The 20955-nt window shown below is 40.2% G+C and overlaps 3 protein-coding genes across 4 annotated transcripts in view; 1 reads left to right on the top strand and 2 right to left on the bottom strand.

Annotated features, from left to right (window-relative positions):
• Positions 1-44: 44 nt before the first annotated feature.
• Positions 45-2775, bottom strand: polr2g (RNA polymerase II subunit G). The gene is made up of 8 exons (XM_018669077.2): positions 2495-2775; positions 2138-2247; positions 1606-1765; positions 1329-1379; positions 1180-1245; positions 825-896; positions 649-682; positions 45-392 (listed from the first exon to the last, which is right to left on the bottom strand). Exons 1-8 carry the CDS (start codon positions 2504-2506, stop codon positions 379-381), a joined length of 519 nt encoding a protein of 172 aa, XP_018524593.1. The 5' UTR covers positions 2507-2775; the 3' UTR covers positions 45-378.
• A 123-nt stretch (positions 2776-2898) lies between these two features.
• On the top strand, positions 2899-5985 carry si:ch211-175m2.5 (uncharacterized protein LOC568697 homolog). The gene is made up of 6 exons (XM_018669063.2): positions 2899-3018; positions 3160-3352; positions 3448-3627; positions 3710-3809; positions 4901-5031; positions 5212-5985. Exons 2-6 carry the CDS (start codon positions 3299-3301, stop codon positions 5500-5502), a joined length of 756 nt encoding a protein of 251 aa, XP_018524579.1. The 5' UTR covers positions 2899-3018; positions 3160-3298; the 3' UTR covers positions 5503-5985.
• A 12209-nt stretch (positions 5986-18194) lies between these two features.
• The window catches only part of LOC108878368 (neuronal acetylcholine receptor subunit alpha-7), a 35069-nt gene continuing 32308 nt past the window's right edge, over positions 18195-20955 (bottom strand). For both annotated transcript variants that reach the window (XM_018668996.2, XM_018669009.2), the window contains exon 10: positions 18195-20893. In XM_018668996.2, the coding sequence (XP_018524512.1) occupies positions 20288-20893 (606 nt within the window). In that variant the 3' untranslated portion in view covers positions 18195-20287. The remainder of the gene's footprint in view (positions 20894-20955) is intronic.

Below are 20955 nucleotides of genomic sequence, written 5' to 3'. Positions count from 1 at the left end.
AATAAACATACTGTGATACTTAAAACAGGAAAGACACAAAAATATAAAGACAATTAAAATACTTTATTACAGTCCACATACAAAATAAAAAACAAACCATATATAGTTCAGATAGAAATTATGAATTATATCTGAAAAACTCAAGTGTAAGAATTACTTCTGTATTGTTGGTTACAACATTTTCTTGAAATCTTGCATCACTTCCAATAAAAACCTACAACTATTGACTGTACAGCATAATAATAAAAGAAAGTAGCTATGGGGCTTCACCACCTGTCATCAAACCATATCAGTTACTGCAAGAAAATATTCATTTTCACAAAGAAAGAAAGGCTACTACATAACGTGTCCCATGCGATGTGTTTACTCTGGGGAGAATCAGCTCACAAGACCTGGAAATAAAGTTGAAGATAAGTTCAAGGACTGATCACAAAACAGAAAATAAATCATTTTGTCATCGCAATGGCTACATGTGTTCTCATGCAAATATAGTAACCAAACTGAAACAATACAAAGCCTGTTTTGTCAAACTATTAATCATTTTTCCTTATGTGTGGAGAATAATTTTACATAATGCAGGGCAATTCATGGCCATATAATGAGCACATCTACCACGTGCATGACAATATCCTGTGGTGTAATACTCACCCAGATAATCATCCATAAGAGATCCAATAGCAAACTGGAAAACAAGGGAAAAACTTGTTTTTGTAACTTATTGTAAATTAACATACAATGTGTAATTTCTATAAACTACTTTCATGTGACAATATATATAGACATGTATATGGTTCTTATTATTTCATAAAGAAAAAAACACTCACAATGTCATTCTTGTCCACTCTTGTTCCCACAATCTTTAGCCGGATCTCATCATCTTGCTGGATTACAATGTCCTTAAAAAAGAGAAGAAAAATCTAAGACTCAGCAACAGTAAAGTGACAGGAGCCGAACAGCAGCGAGCCGGTCTCCAGAATTTATGTTACACTCATTGTTCCAGTCCTGACTGTTTCCACAAAAATACCTTTTTTAAGTGAAGTTTTATATGTAATCATCAAGTCTGGGGGAAGAATCTATTTTCAGCTGAGAATGGCATTTATTTTTGTTTCATTTCACTTTTATGCAATATGTTAATTTTTCTAAGCAGTGACAATAACAAATAACAGTGAATAATCTTACCTCATCAACTGTCTTATAACAAGGAGGATTAGAATTGGGGTCAAACTCCATTTCTGAGGGGATGGACTGCAAAAAGAAAGTCTCTTGTGAGAAATATTAACCAAGGATGACAAATTCAGTCAACACTTACAGACGTTACACTGACTCACATGGCGAGAGATGAAGCAAGACATGGGACCAATTTCTGTGAACAGTCCGACCTGCAAGAAACAGGGAGAAATATCATTTAAGTAAGGCACAAATTTTGCTCATCACTTCATATTTCCAACATCAACTATTTACTGTAGCAATATTCAAATCTGGGAGCGTCAACAATAAATCTCATTCAACTTATGCATGTGTCATAATGCCCTTATCAAATAAGAATAACACGCACTTAAAAATTCTGCATAGTAGCTGCTAAACCTGTGCTGTACTGTCCCCCACCTTGTTAACCTGAGTGACCACAGCGTCCACCACTTCCCCTTTAAATGGGCGGAAAACAATGGCCTTGTACTTGACTGGGTACAGGACAAACCCTCTGCCTGGTTGGATTACACCTGCCCCAATGTTGTCAATGGTGGTGACTGCAATGACAAAGCCATACCTGAAAGAGAGAAATTAATAACATGTGCATGTCAAGCAGGACAATGAACGCAAAATTACTTCATCTGTAACATGTGTTCTTTATTGTCATTATAACTTACAGACCAAAACAAATATTGGCCCAGACCTGTTGTCTTAGATTTTTCTTTTTTTTAAAATTGCACCAACTAGTGCAAGAATAAGGGGACGTGCCAATTTATTTCTGCTTCTTCCCCTGAAAATGTGATTTGAGCTGAAATTCACTGAACTCGAGAAACATCTGATGCAACATAATATATGTTGCATGTCAACAAAATGGCAGGTTAACACTGTCCAGACAAATTATATCATTCCAGTGATTTTAGGTACATAATTGAGTCTTGTAGCTACTCACTTGCCAGTGCAGGTCCCCTCCACTTCTGTGAAAAGCTTCTGCTTCACGGTGTTAAGGAGGTTCGGACCAAAATACCGCGGGTGTAGTAAGATTTCATGCTCCAGAGAAATCTGTCAACACAAAGAGTGCGTGCATTATAAGTCAATGCCTCTATTGTTAATGACTGCATAATGTTCCAGATATTTTACTGTTTTAAGTATGCATGCCGATAAAACAAAATCATATTCAGAGAAGTTTTGTTTAACTACATTAGCAATGCTAACGAAGCAGCGATCACGCTGGGCCAACATTTATAAACAAAACATCCGTTCACTGCTCTCGGCTGGCTCATACAGGGAAAATAACATACATACTTACATGATAAAACATTTCAGTTGTGATGTTCAAATCGACCTCGACTAATATTCTTGTTTTGATAATTTAACCAAACCGCTTTTTTGCTTAATGAATGAAAACCAGTCGCTCATTCGCAACAAAGATACTTCCGGGGCACCGGGTCGACCGTTGATGACGTAACATTTGTTGCCCTGGGTTCTGTCTCCGAGGGAGCGTACAGCCTGTGGGATTAGCCCAGCGCAAAACTCACACTAACTCCACCCATAGACTTAATCCTAGGGATCTCAGATTGAATTAAAATTATTTATCTGTGTGGTTTATTGGCCGTTAACTGCCAAACACACAGGAATGAACGCCCCACGGCCATACAGTCCAGTTCACGTGCCTGACCCCTGGCGGTGAGGAGGAGTAGTGCATCCGGGTGGGGACAGGCAGCAGGCGTGACTCAGTACTGCACTATGATTGGGCTGTTTGACAGGACGGTGAACATCTGATATCAACAAAGCGAAACAGAGGATTTCTAACAACTAGAGGAGAGATTACTGGTAAATTTAGTGACGATTATCACAGTATATTATCACGTAGGTTCCTACTATATAAATCAGTCAAACATAGGCTAACATTCATTGAACAATGACAGGTGACTGACAGCTGGAAAGACTGATGGATCATTTTTAATTTTGCAGCAGTAACTGACTTCCTTAATTATTCTGGGAAGACTAAACTATCCGAGCTGACTGCTGGCTTTGACACTCCCTCCGCCTGCTCTCCTGAATTTTCCAGCCCGAACCAAAAAAAAAACAAAAAACAGCGTGTTTTCTCAACATGGCGAGTAACCTCGTCTCCAAGTTGTTTCGACCTCCTGTGTTCACGCAGTTTGTAAGTTGTCTCACACTTCTCTGCTTTGTGCTGTCTTTAGTCCTGTTTCTGCATGACGCATGTGACTGTCTGTATCTCTCCGGTCCTCCGTCCAGGCGTCCCTCCGGTTCGGCTGCGTGTCGCGGGGGAAGGCGGCGGCGGCAGCGGTGGTGGTGGCTGGGACCAGACATTTCTCCAGCGATCCTCCTCCAGGGAAAATCAGTCGTTATCCAGTTCCTTATAGGAAAGACTTACCCTATGATATAGTGGAGCTCATGGAGGAAGTGGAGTCAAAGGTTTAAAAAAAGAGAGAATTTTAAGTCTACTGCAGATTAACATTGTCACAAAAGTCTGAACAAACTTTACTTTTTCTTACAGGGAGGCTTTTTGCCAAATGTCTTCAAAGTCCTCTCTCACAGGCCTGCAGAGTTCAGAACTTTTTTTGCATACTACAATGAACTAATGAACAAGGAGACAGGTGTGTGTTTGTTCTTTCTCTGTGATGGCATTAGGAGTGGAAATTAAAAGCACACTGAGGACAGCACCTGGGCCCCTGACAGAGTATTACCATCTATAATCCCTGGCATGTTTGTTCTGCAGAGTAAGATGACACATCATCCACCACTTGAATAAGCCAAGATGTTATTTGTCAAGGTGGATGCCTTATTAGGAAGCGTTGTTGAATCTTTTTCCAGGGTTGCGCTCTCTTTGGCTTTGCCGGTGTGTTGCAGGTGGTACATGAGGTGGCAGGTGTGATGCTGAGTAAAAACATAGCAGGTAGGGAAACAAAATTAGCAGGCTTTCAGGTCAGAATAAGCAGCATATTGACTGCTGTTTGGTGTGCCAATTTAATGCAGGAGGAAACCCCCACCCATCCAGTACAGACAGGCACTGTGGCTGTTGGCCCAGTGTAAGAATGGGAAAGTGTTCAGACATACAGATTCAGTTACACATCCTGCATCTAATCTCTCATTGAATCTGGAGCTTTCGAGCGACTTTGGCACTGAGCTCAACATTTACATTTTTAGCTCTAGCTGGGGAGTTACTTTCTGGTGTTGCCACTATAAGTGAGAATAGAATAATTTACTGGCGCCTCACAAGTCAGTTTATTTGTTGCTGTTCTTATTTTATTTTTTTTAAGTTGAAGACCTTGTGATGGAGGTCATGTGCCAGTTTGCACGTATGACCTCATTACACAGTTATTTGCTTATAAAATGTGTGCACATGTGTAGCTGGTTCATGTTTCAGTCTGGCTGCTGTGTGATCACCTGAATGTGTTTGCTGAAGTATTAGGAAGTAGTTCTTGTTTTCCAAAAAAGTCACTTGAGGTGTCCATAGGGTCTTGTTTTAATTAAGTCATTGAAGGGGTTTTATAAGTTTGCTAATGTAGCTACAAACTCATCATGTTTGCAGAGCTATAGGAAATGATCTAATCACAATGAGAGTGCCATAATAAAGAGGCAGTTGAACTCTGTTGCAACTTATAATTGCTGTGTGAATTTGCCTGTTGTTTTTCCTTGTGTTGTTGTTTCTCCTGACTTCACATTACTTTAATGTCTAATCTTCCAGGCAGATTAACCAAGGCGGACCGTGAGCTGATTGTAGTGGCAACCAGCATCCACAACAAGTGTCTTTACTGTGTGGTATCCCACAGTGCACTGCACCGCATCTACTCTAAGAAACCCACTCTCTCTGATCAGGTATCATCTTTCACTGATTGTGGTCAGTTGATTTAGTCAATTGAGTTCAGGGACCCAGCTGAAATCAGACATGTGTTGTTTAGTATGGAAAATGTCAAATGCAGAATTAGATTGGACAAGATGTGTCTGCTCACCAAATACTTCTGCTCCGTCTAATCATCCCACTCCTCTTTCACCAAGGTCATCGTTAACTACGAGAGTGCAGAGCTGGAGCCTCGAGAGCGCGCCATGTTGGACTTTGCGATGGCCGTGTGTCGCTGTGACACCATCACAGAGCAGCACTTCCAGTCTTTGGAGGAGGTGGGCTTCGACCGCGAGGATGCCTGGGACATCGCCGCCATTGCTGCCTTCTTCGCCATGTCCAACCGGCTCGCCCACCTGACCGACATGAGGCCAAACCTAGAATTTTACAACATGGGCCGTGTACCGCGGGACAAGAGCAAGGACAAGGCAGAGGGAGAGGACAAGTGAAAAGGTTACAGCCAAGATTATCACAGGTCAAAGGTCATATGTGACTCCAGCAGTATGTTCACACTGTAGCTAGGAGTCTTATTTCTGATTTATATTTTTTTCTTCCCTCTTACATGTGAAATATCAGATGTGTCTAAATTTAGTCAGTCAGTTTAATTACCCTGATATTTTGAATTTGTGGTGGAGACAAGTTAATTTTGTACATTAAACTGAATGATTGTATTTCCTGAGAGAATTCACAACACACGCAGTTGTCTTTTAACTACCATAAACAGGGTTTGTTTGTGTATTAAAATTATGAAAAACAATCATCTGAAATTCAGAATCTCAAATCAGCTCATTGTTTCCTTCTTTGGGGAAATCAATTGAAAGAACTCTTTGTCATGATGTGTTACTCACATTATTCACAAGCTTTAAAACAAGAACTGTCTCCCTAAGCTTCTTGTTTGTGTTCTAAATAAACTATATTTTTCTTGATACTAAGTCAGTTTTGTTTTTCTGACTTTACCATTCAGCTCTCACAAATAGATTTTTTTTTTTTTTTTTTAATAATGCCGGCAGGACAGTCAGTGGTGGGACAGTGTAATGCCACAAGATGGCATCATGTCCATACACATACTGGAATGGCTTGAATTTGCAGAGCCAGAATAAAGGTAAAGGAATAATGTGATCATATATCCCATACAGGCTGCACATTTACGTGCAGACATCAGTTTCCAGTGTCATTCACATCATTAAAAGGAAGCTGAAAATAAAAATACTTTATTCCCTCTGAGCCCTCTTATTCCACAAACACGATGAGGATCATACATGATGGATGCAAACCTTAACTGTAATTAATCCAGTTTCTTTAACTGGAGATAGGATGAATGACATTTCTGTGCACCACACAACATTTTCATCCAAAGTTTATTTCCTGGCAACCTACTTTTAATGCATCCTTGTTCTTTTTTCTGAAGTGACAAGTCAAACATGACTCCAGGCATCACCAGAAGTTTCACTTTGGTAAGCATGTGCGAGTGAGGCAATGAGAGCAACCCTGCAAATTGTCTTCTTTTTCAGTGCATCTGAAAACCGCCTCGCTCCCTTGAATATTTAAGAGATTTTCACACTTGAGAAAAAGTGTCAGTTCATATCGGACTGTGAACAGAGCTCTGACTGATTTCAGCCCAGAGAGTCTCAAATGAAAACGTGTTGAGCGACAATCTGAAAGTCATTTGGAGTCTGAAAGTCATCCAAACTGGATACTCGCTTCTCTCACATTAAATTCCTCTGACAGAGCTCGAGACACATTGTTAAACTATGTGAAAGAGAATCGGCTGACATTAAGGTCATTTCACTGACAGGCCTCTCCTCTCCAGACTGGGCATCTCCTGTCCTGTCCTTATCAGCCTGATTAAGTGTCATATGTCTCGGAAACTGCTCATGTACTATTAGAGCTGCTTATTAAGCACAGATACTTGTGACCCCCATGTCTCCTATTAGTATTAAAAGGAGACAACAGGCTCCAGACAAGGCTAATTTATGGTCCGGGGCTGCCTTGCATCACTCATCTCATCGCACTTCAGACCAGGAACAGAATACTATATAATACAGTGGGCCGATTTCTGATATCTACTGTTGGGGGAGATTGATCATATGAAACAAAAAAAGGTTAACAGCTTTCATGTAGAGGCTTTCACTTGTCTCTTATTGTAGCCTGCCTTTGCATTGATGGACAAATCAATAAGATTTTATCCCTGTTGAGAGCTGGAAGAGGACCCTGGGGAGGCTTGGCGCTGTGTCTTTATCCTCCTGAGGCAGATAAAACCTGTCATGATGCACACATGTCAAATGGGGCATGACAGGGGAAAAGAGAGTTAGCTGTAGAGCAAGTAGGATTGGCGAACACCAGTGAAGTAGACATCATTTATGGAACTTACAGCAATTGCTATGGGGATTTTGCACACATGATTTTAGTGCCAAATTCAGTAACAACAATTACCTCAGTGTAAAGTAGCAATAATTTTCAATTTAAGTTTATGATGACTATGACTCTTGTTGTTTCTGCTATTTAAATACATCAATATGAACTCCAGTAATAAATGTCAAGTGAACTTAGTGCTGAGTTGATACATAAATCTGTTGAAGTTCCAAGACTGGACTCTTATCTGAGGTGTTTTATATTGTGGTTTGCAATGTAGAGGTTTTCTTGGGTGAAATTTAAATCTTGACAGCCAGCAGAGAACACATCTCTCTTCTAGAACTGTAAATATGTGAGAAATCGCCAAAATTATACATGAGCCATTTGAAAAATGAGTAGTCATTATTATTAGATAATAGCTATTTTCGACACAGTTGTGATGTCTCCTTCAGATAACTTCAATTTGACAGAATGCAACTTCTCACATATTTTCTCTTTAACTAACCCATGCAACAGAAATTTGACTTTATTCCTGTGATTCACTCTATGTTCTTTGATGTAAGTCTGCTCTCTCTTTGCGTCTGTGCACAGTCTCCAGACTTCCTGCAGCCAGAGTCAACCCACAAAGCTCAGGGAGAGATAAGAAGTGGGGTTCTTGGAGGAAGTGCTTCTCATCTTTTATGCCTCCTCTGGGTGTCCAGGCAAAACTTGTCCACTTCAATTCAACACAACTTTGAATGTTGTCAGACAACTCTACCATTCTCTCACATTTGCAGGGGAAGAGGAGGAATCACCGAAAAAAATGTCAACTGGAAAAACGTAATTGTTCTGCCCTAAATTGTGTGTTCAGCCTTTCCTCTTTATTGTGTGGTGGTTGAGCTCATCAAACTTTGCTGAAGATCTGTGCACAGTTTGTTTTTCTAACCCACGAACTGTAACTTAAAATTCAAAGCCAATACAAAACCTCATGCCATATCTTCAGCAGAGCAGATTATTCGAAAGTGAGGGCACAAGATGGGAAACTGTGACTACTGATGTAGCATAAGTAGAGATAAGGTATCAAGATAAATCAAGATAAGAAGCGACAAACTTCAAAATATGAATTCCAGGTCTATTGGTGCAGAAGGCATTTGAATGGTAAACAGACAGAATAGGTGACTCTGATAATATTTCTGTAAGAACGGTACGGTGGTGCAGTGGTTAGCACTATCGCCTCACAGTAAGAATGTTTCGGGTTTGAACCCCAGTTCACGTGGGGCTTTTCTGTGTGGGGTTTGCATGTGCCTATGTGGGATCTCTCCAGTTACACCAGCTTCCTCCCCAAAGACATGCAGGTTAATTGGTGACTCTTAATTGCCCATAGGTGTAAATGTGAGTGTGACTGTTGTTTGTCTCTATATGTCAGCCCTGTGATCGACTGGTGATCTGTCCAAGGTGTACCCTGCCACTCGCCCACTGTCAGCTGGGATTGGCTCCAGCCTCCCTGTGACCCTTATGAATAAGCTGTATAGATAATAAGTGCATGTTGTATTTACATGCAATATGAACTCACATTGTGTCATATAAACAAGATCCTTTTTTTTTAAAAAAATTGGTTTAGAAAAAAAACCCTACAACACAGCTAATAATCACCATTCAGCATTTGGCAATATATGTGGTTTGGCATCTCTAAGTCTGTTATTTGATGCTGCAAGAGTCTTGGTCTTGTATTTCCTAGTGCAGTTACCACTAACAGGAAAATTATGACCCAGTGTTGAACAATTACATACCATTAAACAACAGGCAGATATTTGAATCATTCCTATGTATAGTCAGGACATGGGGTTTAAATAAAGGGTACTGCCATGGTCCTACAAAGTTTCCAATTTTCACAATAGTTTGAGCTACATACCCACAGTAATTGTATCATACATAACAATCTATTTATTAAAATCACCATTTGAGGTGAAAAATAATTCTGGGAAATGAAATCACTGACTTAGTAGAATCTGACAAAGCATGAAAAAAGCATGTCACACTTGATTACAAAATTACAGGAAATAATAAAATGTAGTGACTGTTACATAGTGATTATATCAGAAAGGCTATTTTGGGATGGCTTTTTTCCTTTAACTAATGCTTTATTTACACAGACGGGATGCACTTCCCACTTTGTGACTCAATGAAGAGAATGCAGACAGGCAGAAGAGCTGAATTCTACCCAAGCAAGCACATATGGGACATTAGCAAATGGACAGACACAAGGATGAGACCATTATCATCCCCCTGTTGAAAATGTGTCAGTTCCTGTTATTAAAAATATGTGTGAACGTGCATGTGTGCAAGTCTACATATGCAACCACTGTTGAGTTAATGTGTGTACACAGTCATTTTCCTTCTCCAGCAAAGTGTATGTGTGTGTTGAATAAGGATGCTCTGTGAGCATTTGCAGCTGGGGTCATTTGCATTAATTTGGTTTGATGGAATTTCACATTTAACAGAGCAGCTACTTGTCCTCTATCTGGGAATCTAATCCCTACAGACTCTACATCAGAGAGAGAACAGTCACACAGCTGCAACTCAAAGAGCAACAATGAAATATGGTCATAATGCATCAGCTTTTGTTGAACATGCATGTCAATACACAACAATATAGAGGTCAAGGACATAACATCTAACATCTTAACATCTAACCTTCCAATAGACAAATGTCAGTATTAAAGGTGCTATATGTAAGTTTTTTGCTATTGCAACATAGCCAATGTTAGCATTAACAGCTTACTAAGAGCTTCAGCCATCTTTGCATTGGCTGGACACCACAGTGACTCACTATCACAAAGTCATATTACGAGACGTGATGGGCTGGGGCGAGCTGGTTAGCATGCTAACTACAGTAGAAGAGGAGAAGTGATAGAAATAGACACAAAACCAGAGCTATCATTGGTGTTGCTTTATGTGAGTAAAGGAATGAAGTTTGATGTTGAACTTGCAACATTTCTTTTAGACTGGTAAGTGAACAGCAGTTAATGCTAACGTTAGCTACGCAGTGATAGCAAAAATATCTAAATATATATAGCACATTTAAATGTTATGTTTGGTGCCAGTCTGTGAAATATGTGATGAGTGACAAGAATATCTTACATTAGATTATGCACCATTAACTAATTGTATTTCTAATATTAATCACCTCCAAGGGCCCTAATATCAATCCATGTAATAACTCCTAATACACAAGGTTTGTTGAACAGACTTCAATCAGTTTCACAAGGTAGTGACATGATATTTTTCCTGATATTTGGGTAATTTGTGAAATAGGTTTAGGTTGTTGTAAGCAATTTTATCAAAGCGAAAGAGATGAATAGATTTAGCAGTTCTCGAGGAAGCATGATGCAAGATAGATACAACAGAAAAGTCAATTTGCTCATCCTAAATCTGATCAGGGAGCTGGTAGACCTGTCATAGCAGCTGTCACATAATGCATCATGATGATAAAAGTCTCAACGCTGACTCTCAGATAAAGGTGTGGCAGCAACCGAAAGAACTTTAAATAGCAGCCAATGAGCGAGGGAAAATAGGAACAAGTTATATGCTTGATATTTGCCAAAGAAGGAGGAAAATCAGGACTAGAACCCAAGTTAACTGCAACTGCTGCAGCACATATTATGTACCTGCAACTGTAGAATGATTGGTCTGGACCTTGCTGGCTGGACTTGTGCTGCTAATCATGACAACACTGAAGCAAATGGTCGTATGCTACATCTCCACGACTGAAGCTCTTTCATGACCCTTCAGTCAACCAGTGTGAGAAGTGTTTCAGATTAGACTGTTCCAGACTCATAATCCAAATGCACATTCACTCAGATTACTTCATGCCTGTGGGATTACAGGTCATGCATCAGCTCATATTTGCTCCTGAAAGAGAGAGAGATTCATGTTTGTACTGTTTATGTCTGTTTGTGTCTCCTTGCTTGTTTTCTAGAGGGTATTTGTGCAATATAGTATGTTTGTTTTTCACATTCATGGCTCTCTGTGCGTTTAAAGGCACTGCATGTTGTGCACGTCTGATGCTCTTTTTTTGTTGTTGTTTTTGTTGTTCAGGTCCTGTCAATGAAACCATCAAAAGTGTGACCTGCAGCCTCTGCTCAGACACTGTAACTAATGGCTTCAATATTAGATGGAAGATTGTTTAATCGCTGTGATGTGTTTGGTTTTGGCATCATTCCCAGCTTAAAGATGAAAGGCTTCAGTCTGCTTAGTTTTTTCCTACTGTTTTCACAGTGTTTTGGTTTCAGATTTTGCTTGAATCTAGGTTGTAATAACTATTTCAGAGGTCTGCTTTCTCTGTGGTTGCCCTTGGAACTTGGCAAGATCATCACTTGGCAGACTCTGTTGTAAGTATTACTCGCAAACGCTGCGCTCATTTGTTTGCGTGTGCCATGAATATGAATCATTTGACTCATTTAATTGCCACCATATCTCCTGGGGAGGGGCGGTTACACATCTCACATATAAAACTCATGTTTTGGCTGCAGCCTGCAGACGGAGCAGAGTAAACAGTTATCCGGACCTGTGGCCCCGCAGAGGAAGGGAGGAAGGGCTTCAGCTCTGCTGGGAAAACCCAGAGGAAAGTGAGAGTAGACTGATGGATGACAGGAATCCCTGCCCAGCCAGCCCTGGTGCTGCTCTCCCATTTGGTGATGTGTCACATTAACATTCAAGCCCCCCCCCAACCTACTGAAATGAATCACAGCTTATTACAGTAATGAAAGTGTCACGACAGAATTAATTATATAATGCCTCGATGAATTACTGACACGGAACGGCACAGCAAAGACGCAGAAAAATGGAGCACAACAAAGAAAACAGAGCAGAGGGGAGAGGAGGACAGAGCAAAATAAAGTGTAAGAGGATAGTGTTGGAAGGTGAGAGAGTGTTTTGGACCTGAGGACCGGACAGGTGGCCTGGCAACATGCAGGGCAACGAGGGGAATGACCATCATCTGGTGTGGCAGCAGCATCCAGCAGGGCGGTTTCTCAACTCAAAACACCCCAGGGGATTGTGGGAGTGGTGGATTGATAGGGATCGGAATGAGAAACCGTGAGGCGTGAGCAAGAGATCTGCTGTGGAGCTCATGTTTTTTTTTTTTTTTTTTTTTTTTTCCCCCACCCAGGCACAATCCACCTGCCACACACACAAACACATAGTGAAAGCTTCATTTTTCTTTTAACTGATAATGCTGGCCCAGCACTTCAGCAGGCAGAGGTCACTGCCATGCTGGATGATAATAAGATTGAGCTTCAACCCATAACTTTTTTATGGATTTCATTACTTTCCTGCCCTCTAGGAAATTTGCCCTCTAGCCCCTTTCACTTGTTTATGGTTTGGATTTCAATAATTTAGCTATAGTGTATTATCTACTGTAGTTGCATTATTAACCATCACAGATTAGATTTTAATCTGTATTCTTAGGGAAAAAAAAGAAAAGCATCTGTGTTTTGGTCCATAACTTTTCAATTCCCTGTGAAGTGTACATCAGCTCCACACTGAGCTCAGCAGCCTGACCATTTGACACTCTCTGAACATGCAATCTGGTCTTGCTAAGGCCCCCACTGGGCACAGTGTGTGTGAATATGTTTATGTTGATGGTGTGGAAGCATGTTTATGTTTGTATGTAAGTGTGTGACTGGGAGTGGCGGTTGCAGTTTTGCAAAAGTGTAAAAATGCGAGGCACCCAACCGCTCAGTCTTGCACTTGCGCCTGCTGCGTTACTAGTCAGACTGCGTATCTCTAGCCTGACATAAGAACAGCAACAACAACAACAAATGCTAGAGCAACAACACTTGTTTACATGTTGTCATCTCAGAAGCGTCTTGACTGTGAAGGTCTGGCTGATTATTTCAAGTCTTCTTCAACTTGAAGATTAACAACGGAGCCTGGCAGCCGAGATGTTTTCCCTCACTGGGGTTCTGCTGTGTATACCAGGCGGTGTTAATGAGACTGGGGTACACACATCTGTTCCAATGGTTTATTTTCCCCAAGACTGTTATCTAATTTTCATAATGTAAGACATCGTAGAAGACATGTTGAACACGAGGAAGAGTGTGGGTAAAGTCAAAAAAGTTCTAGAGACTGCATCATTTTAACATCTATGCTTACAAGTCTTCCAAGGTCTGATACTGCCACTGTAATGGTGTGACTCGGTTGCTTTTGTTTCCCAAAAAGCTCAGTTTGGGTTTAATCATTCCATATAGTCATTACTGAAGTCTCCATCCTAACAGAATAGAGTGAAAAATTGGGATTGGTATGATGTTGGTTTCATATTGTTGTGTATTTGATTATGTATCTTATAATGGGCTTTAGTCGTGCCCACTCGAGCCACCATCCTCTGATCTGATCCCTGATGAAATTCTCTCATATCTCTGAGGGACATGAGAACGAACAGATTTCTAATTAAACAGTGTATGATGTGGGGAGTGATTGCTGTGTATTCCCCAAATTCCTGAGTTATTACAAGGTAAGAATTGATTAGGAAGATCATAGTTTTCCCTATTGATTAATATAAGTGTTTGCAGGTTTACCACAGTCATACAAGATCAGCGTTCTCACATCCTTAATACTAAACAGTTTCACTTTTTATCATAGCAGTTTGTTAAGTGATCAGAAAACACTGGCTCTCACAAGTGAACCTGACAGGTTTTAATAGGATTTGCGCAATGTTTTTCAAATTTAGAGATCATTAATAGTTCTCAAGTAGTATTTGCTGTCATTCATTTTGTCTTTATACATTACACTGAGGTGGTTTTATGCTTTATTCATAAGGTATATTTGGAGGGGTAAAGGTCCAGTGGCCTCAGAAATTCCTCTCTTGTACTGTGAGAAACAAGAATCCACAGAGTTGAGTTAAGCAAACATAAAAACGATAAGCAGAGGAACAGATGCATTGGCAGGTTCACACACACACACACACACACCACACCACCACACCACCACACACACCACACCACCACACCCATGAGATCTCTATGATCACAGATAACATCACCAATATATTTTCCACTCAGGATGCTACCTTCCGCATTGCTCACTTGATGTATCTGCGGCTGTTTACTCAGTTTTTCTCCTCTGGTTCAAAAATCATTCATGATGTGATTCTCAAGTGCATCAGCGCCTGCACTGACATACAGCAGAATAGTTCACACAATAACAGCAGCTAACATTTTATAACACTGAGGCCTGTACGGTGTCACAAGCCCTTTGACCAGTTACAAAACTACAAACAAAAGCAAAACTCCACGTGGAGCAAAGCTTTTTTCTTCCCACACTTCCTTATATAACATGGCTGCCCTTATGATTTGGTCAGATTTAGCTTTGAGCAGTTATTCACAGTGATTCAGTAGCATCAGAGTAAAGTAAGGTAACAGCAATTAGACAGCACTGGTTCAAGTTTTTGCCGATGGGAGATGAGTTGCCTGCTGTGTGTTAGGGCGTGTTTCCTTTTTCATTCCAGGTTTTGGCTGGAGCTGGGCAGTTTGGGCCGTTTGACTTTTCCTGCCTCAAGTAATGGCTGTTGCATATGTGTACCGAGATGGGGGAGATGACGTTTCTTCCACCTCATTTTGTCCCATAGATAACAACAATAATAAAGGTCATTCAGAGTGACTGCATAGCAATATGTGTAGTTTAGTGAAGATCCTGATCCTGATCCAGATTCTAACTCCAGCTTTTTATATATCCTGTGCATGTATTTTGTTGGCTCCAGTATATTATCTTCAGTGAATAGACACTTCCTTAGTTTGTTGTTCTAAACACACACACACGCCAAAAACCTCAAGGGTGTAGCTAAGGTAAGCAGAACAAAACAGAGGAGGGCCTGTCTTGCAGAAATGGAGAGAGGGAGAGGGAGATTAACCTTTAACACACTACATAGGGAGGCTGCTTGTCTTTCAGCCAGAACACTTTGAGAGCCTTCAGGCACCAAGTATATACACATACACACACACACACACACAAAACAAACTTCTGCTACTACACTTGTGAGAACATTTATACACCTGCATTGACCTTCACACTTAGCTTTAATCTGCTTGAAATTCTAAACTTGTCCCTTAAAAATAGAGTAGACCATAGCGCGCACGCACGCACACACACACACACACAAATACATCAACATATGGATTGTAGGAGATCAATCCTTGTTGCAGGGATTATCCTCAGTTATGTAATATTCTTTATGTGTGGCCCACTGACTGATTGCTACCCTTAAATCCAATCTCTCCCACTTTCTCCTTACATTTTAACAAACCATCTATCATTTAAACCACACACAATTTATATCCCAAACTGATCTATTGATTGATCTACTGATTTTTAGATTACACACACTTGAAGTGTCTTTTTCTCCAAAAATGTAACATTATCTCTCTCATCACACAAACAGAACTTGTGGGCCATGAAAATCACAGGAGAGTTAATACAGCATGCTTGTTCCACTTCTGAATTCAAAGTGGCATCCCAGTTTAATACTGCAAATGCTCATCTATTTGCAGTATGGCCAGTTCAAATCAAAACTATGGCTATTAACCAATGTCTGGTATTACACTTTGGTGTATCATAAATCTATGGGTGAATCTCTTTTTAAAAAGCTTGTTCATAATGCTGTGCTGCCTCCACCCATCCACCCACACACACACACACACACCCGCCCATGAGCTGCAGGACTTTCATCTGCCTCCGTCATGGGCTGTTTCACTCATTTTTATTCCCATGCCCGTTGAATAAATGATTAGACTACTGACACAGTGCAGGAGGCATAACTCAGCACTTTAGTGTCCCTACGTGCAACACACACATAGAGTTTATGCACAGTTTTAGACATCCCATTTATCAGTGATAAACAGTGTACATGCATTAGACAGTCCTTAGTGGTGAGTCCTTCTACCCCAATAAAGAATCTAATTCTTAGTTAAATCAAACACCACTGACTGTTTTCTTAAAGTATTTTCCTATTTAAAAAAAACTGATCAATTTTTAATGAGTGACAATAGTAAAATGAGGTCAATTCAAGAAAATAAATGAATTAAACTTAGTTTAAGAAAAGTCTTGAAGAAATAATTCTATTTTAAATAAATCTTTTCATCTAACAGACATATTTTACAAGCCCCGTAGAGAATAGTTTTCTCAACATACAGCTTTGGTATCATAAAAAATGAGCATGTCGTTGTAAATTATTTACTGTATGTATGTTTGCTTTCTTTTGTGGAAACTAAATAAATAAAAGTATGTCTTGTACACCGTACTCCCTGTAGCTGTGGGCTTCAGCTGTCACTGCTGTGTGTTTTCCATTAAGGAACACTGACTGTACTGTAACAGTCTGGCAGGTATATTTCAGTCAAAAAGGGTTATTTAGCATTTTCTGGGATTGATAAATTCCACCCCTTTAAAGTAAATTGCATTTTTTGCTCACCATAATTGTAACTCAGATACTCCCATGCCTTTTGTTACACAAACCCTGAACAAGCAGCTCTTGCATTAAGTTTAATTTTGTAAAACACTATGACTTTGGGGAACAAGGTGATGCCAAAGTAATTGTGTTTCAAATTCTAATGGCAGAAGTACATTCAGTAACATTATGAGATCTTTTCTTTTATACTTGTACTGAGCAAGGACAAAGCTGGTGGCATTTGAAAAATAGGATTCCTTTTAATCACTCAGAGGTTTTAAATAGTCCTCAAGTGTGCAGACTTACTAAAATAAAACTTTATTTCTTAAAGAAGTAAATACACCAACCACTCTGCCTGAAATGTGGGCCCAGTCTTATTGATTGGAGCTCATCCACAAAACATCAAACAATTGGAAATAGAGAGGAAGCCCTTGTTGGCTGCACAAAAAAGAAATCAGAGCATATTTCCTAGACCACAGAAGAAAAACATGCCCCACATTTTTTGTCTTCATGCTTTTTTGGCCTAGTTCAGCTCAAATTTCTATTTGATTTCCTCTCCCATTCAATTTTTTATTTCCCCTCCTTATCTGAGACAATTTTCTACCACTATCTAAGAAAACCAAAGTTTTACTGAAACAAATGGAATATATTATAATTAATTTTATTTTGTTATTGTATTTGCCTTGTCCTGGTGATGTTTTTTTTATTTATGTGTGTTCATGGTTTATTTTTATTCAGAGTTGAGGCTGAATTTGTCACTTTCTTTTTGTTTTTCTATCATGGTTAACACACCCTGGCCCATTAAAATGTTGGCATAGTGAGTATTTCAAAGTGATAAAAGCTGGAGACAAAAACACCAGCTGCCGTAACGTCTCACTAATCTTCCTAATCATCAGTGAGGACAGCGATGCTGACATTGTTTTTATTGATGTGCTCATTTTAAAATATGCCACTCTTTTGCTATTATTACAACTGAGTCACGACCACTTAAACTGTTTATTCCACTTTGTATTTTCCTCATTAACAAAACATTTCAATTTTGCACTGAGGACATCTGGCCGATCTTTTTTTCCTCCAATTTGGCAGCTCGCTGTAAAGCAGCATGCACTCTGATTGAACTTGTAACTTGTGGATGGAGTTTAACCAGGCTTGAAACTATTGAAACTATCCCCTCTAAGTTACGCTTACTGGGATTTGGATTTTGTTTGAGAAACGCTCTGAATGCCTCAACATACCATGCTCCAGCTCCAACTGATTCACCACAGTGAACCTGTAAGGCTTATAGTTTCTGTGGTGAATCTTCCAGATGACAAGCAACAAACCACTGCTTTCTTCCAAGACTGAACCAAGCATTCACCAGAGCCTGTAACATACAGAGAATAAATAGATTTTTATTAACATAGAGCCAAAAACTGACACTTGGAATGACAGATAAAGAGAAAAAGAGACCAATAACTGTAGCTACAACAAAGAAATGGCTGCAAGGTGGAGGTGGAACTTAACATTAACAGTTTTGTTGTATGAATCAGTCACTCGGCTCCCTCTACAAAACACAGGCAAAACACAAGGGCCTTTTATGAATCTACAGTATATTCTCCAGTGATATGGTGGCAGATGGAGTTGAGAAGTTTTCCTCTAGCTGTTGAGCCTCTAACCATTGTCTGTGGGTGTTTGAGCTTTAAAAGCCACATTTCTCTCAATCTTCACCGACCACTTATATACAGTAAAGACCAAGACAAGCCCAAATTCCTGTTCATCTTTTAAAGGTGCTATATGTACATTTTTGCTATTTCTATATAGCCAACCTTAGCATTAACAGCTGTTAACTTACCAGTCTAGAGGAAATGTTGCAAGTTTAACATCAAACTTGGCTTTACTCGCCAAGAGTTGTCTCCAGCAGTGTCTCCAGCAATGGCAATGTTAACTCTTCTTTTGCTTCTATTTCTATCACATCTTTTCTTCTACTGAAATTAACATGCTAACCAGCTAGCCGCAGCCCATACTCTCTCTTTACGACTTTGTGACAGTGAGTCACTCTAACGTCCAGTCTGTACTCAGCCCAACATGAGAGGATGAAGGAGTAGTGCCGAGGGTGTATTCTAACCTCTTGTTTTGTAAACACAACGATGGGTGAAGCTCTTTGTAAGTAACCAGCTGCTAATGCTAAAGTTGGCTATGTGGCAATAGCAAAAACGTACATATAACACCTTTAAGGGTATATGAATATGAGTATTTTTACACCAGTTAAGACATTTTTTTCAAAAATATTGCAACTACTTGACCTGTTTCCTATAGACACATCCATGACTTATATGTGTAGTATCAGACCACTTGGTTAAATGATGTACTGTACAATTTAACACGCAGTATTTGACTGAACTTTAGAAAGACACCTGTGCATCACTTGTTACTGGATGACACCAGTACTTAACAGTCAACACTGTGCTTTTTGATACAATACACTGGATGTTTCATTATTACACCGTCCAGAACTGTTGACTATTGGATAAATGAAACAGGCAAAACGAAGTGAAAAGTGATGCTAAATGAGCATTCCTATAGTGACAAATAAAGGAAATGACTCTACATAAGTGTCAAAGCAATAAAGTTGTGTCCAATGCTATGTTGATCAAAGTAAAACCAAAAACAATAAAATTCACAGTGAGACATCTCATTTTAGTTACTAACCTAACATCATTACAGGGGATGGTACATCATCAGAAAAAGTCTTTGACCTCCTCATTGAGAGTTCAGTCAGTGTATGAACTGAGACTGAGGTGATATTTATACATTTGTATGTGTGGATTTGTACATACAAGACAACAACAGTTGAGGTGAGAGAGAAGAGGCAGTGAGGAAGACTGTGGTGCTGCATGTGTCACTGTGCAGTAAATTAAGCTGGTTTTTAAATGACTAGTGCAGACACGAACAATTATATTTACACTGTTTTCAGGGTAAAGACAACCATATTATCTTTTCCTAACTGATAACTTGCGCAATGTAAAAAAGAAAATCTATACATTTGCCTCTAGTCTCCCCAGGTACCTTTGCTGTTTAATCTGCATTACCAACCTCTTTTCCTCTTCTAGATATGAACAATTTGTCTCTGACATTAAGACAGAGTGGGACAAAGAATTTATGTTTTTTTTTTTCTTAATTTGGAACTTGCTAATGAAACATAATGATATGTCTTTATAATTACTTACTCATCAATCACAAATGTTTTGTTTCCTGATTGGCTACATGATTTAGCAGCTTGGTAGAACTTCAAGGCTCAATTTGTTTGCACTAAGTTTCTGGTTATATTACACTGCATGGCCCACCTCCTATCCAATTGGACTGTAGGTTGGGCACCGCAAACAGTGCTGCTCTCTTTCCTTTCCCCTTCCACTTACTCTCTTCGCTTCTTTATCCCTAATTACTTTGCGCCTTCTTCCTTCCCTCTCTCCTGCTGCTGCAACCAGCTATGTGAAGTCCTTGGAAACAGCCTCTATGAAGTTGGGTGCTGACATGAGAATGGTGAAGGTGCAAATGATGGAGAAGAGAGAGAAGGCCACCAGGCACAGCCGGTCCACCACCGCCGCTGCAAACTTCCACTCGCTGCATATGGCCTCAGCCTCATCCTGGTCCCGGAACCGCTGGGCTATGTACGACACCTCCTCCAGGATGCGCTGGATCTCTGGTGGGGGGATTCCAACTCCCATCCCCAGGCCTCCAACGCTGCTGCCGACTCCTCCAGGTGGCTCGGCCTCATCACTTGGGGAGCCGTGGGCACGTCCGCCTAACGCCACCCCAGAGTCGCTAGAAGGAGGGCAGTGTGGGCTCTCTATGGGGTGGTAACTGCTAAAGTAGAGGCTCATGGAACCATTGGAGGTGCCTGTGGGGCATGGAGGGCAGGATGTCTGTGAGAGGGGCACACTGAGACTTGGTACTGTGCCCATCTCTATGGAGCTGGTGCTGGAGTGGTGCTGGGAGGAGTGACGGTACTTGTAACCAGGCCGCTTGCGATCATCTCCAGGTTGTTTCATACGGAGAAACCAGGCACACCAGTTCAACAGAACCACCCGGACCTGAGAGGAGAGAGAGAACAATACACATACACATAGACAACACACTCATACAAAAATAGACA

Source organism: Lates calcarifer, linkage group LG8, assembly GCF_001640805.2.
Source record: "Lates calcarifer isolate ASB-BC8 linkage group LG8, TLL_Latcal_v3, whole genome shotgun sequence".
Taxonomy (NCBI): Eukaryota; Metazoa; Chordata; class Actinopteri; family Centropomidae; genus Lates; species Lates calcarifer.
The sequence above is the reverse complement of the archived record's forward strand: the minus strand, read 5'-3'. Positions and strand labels throughout refer to the sequence as shown.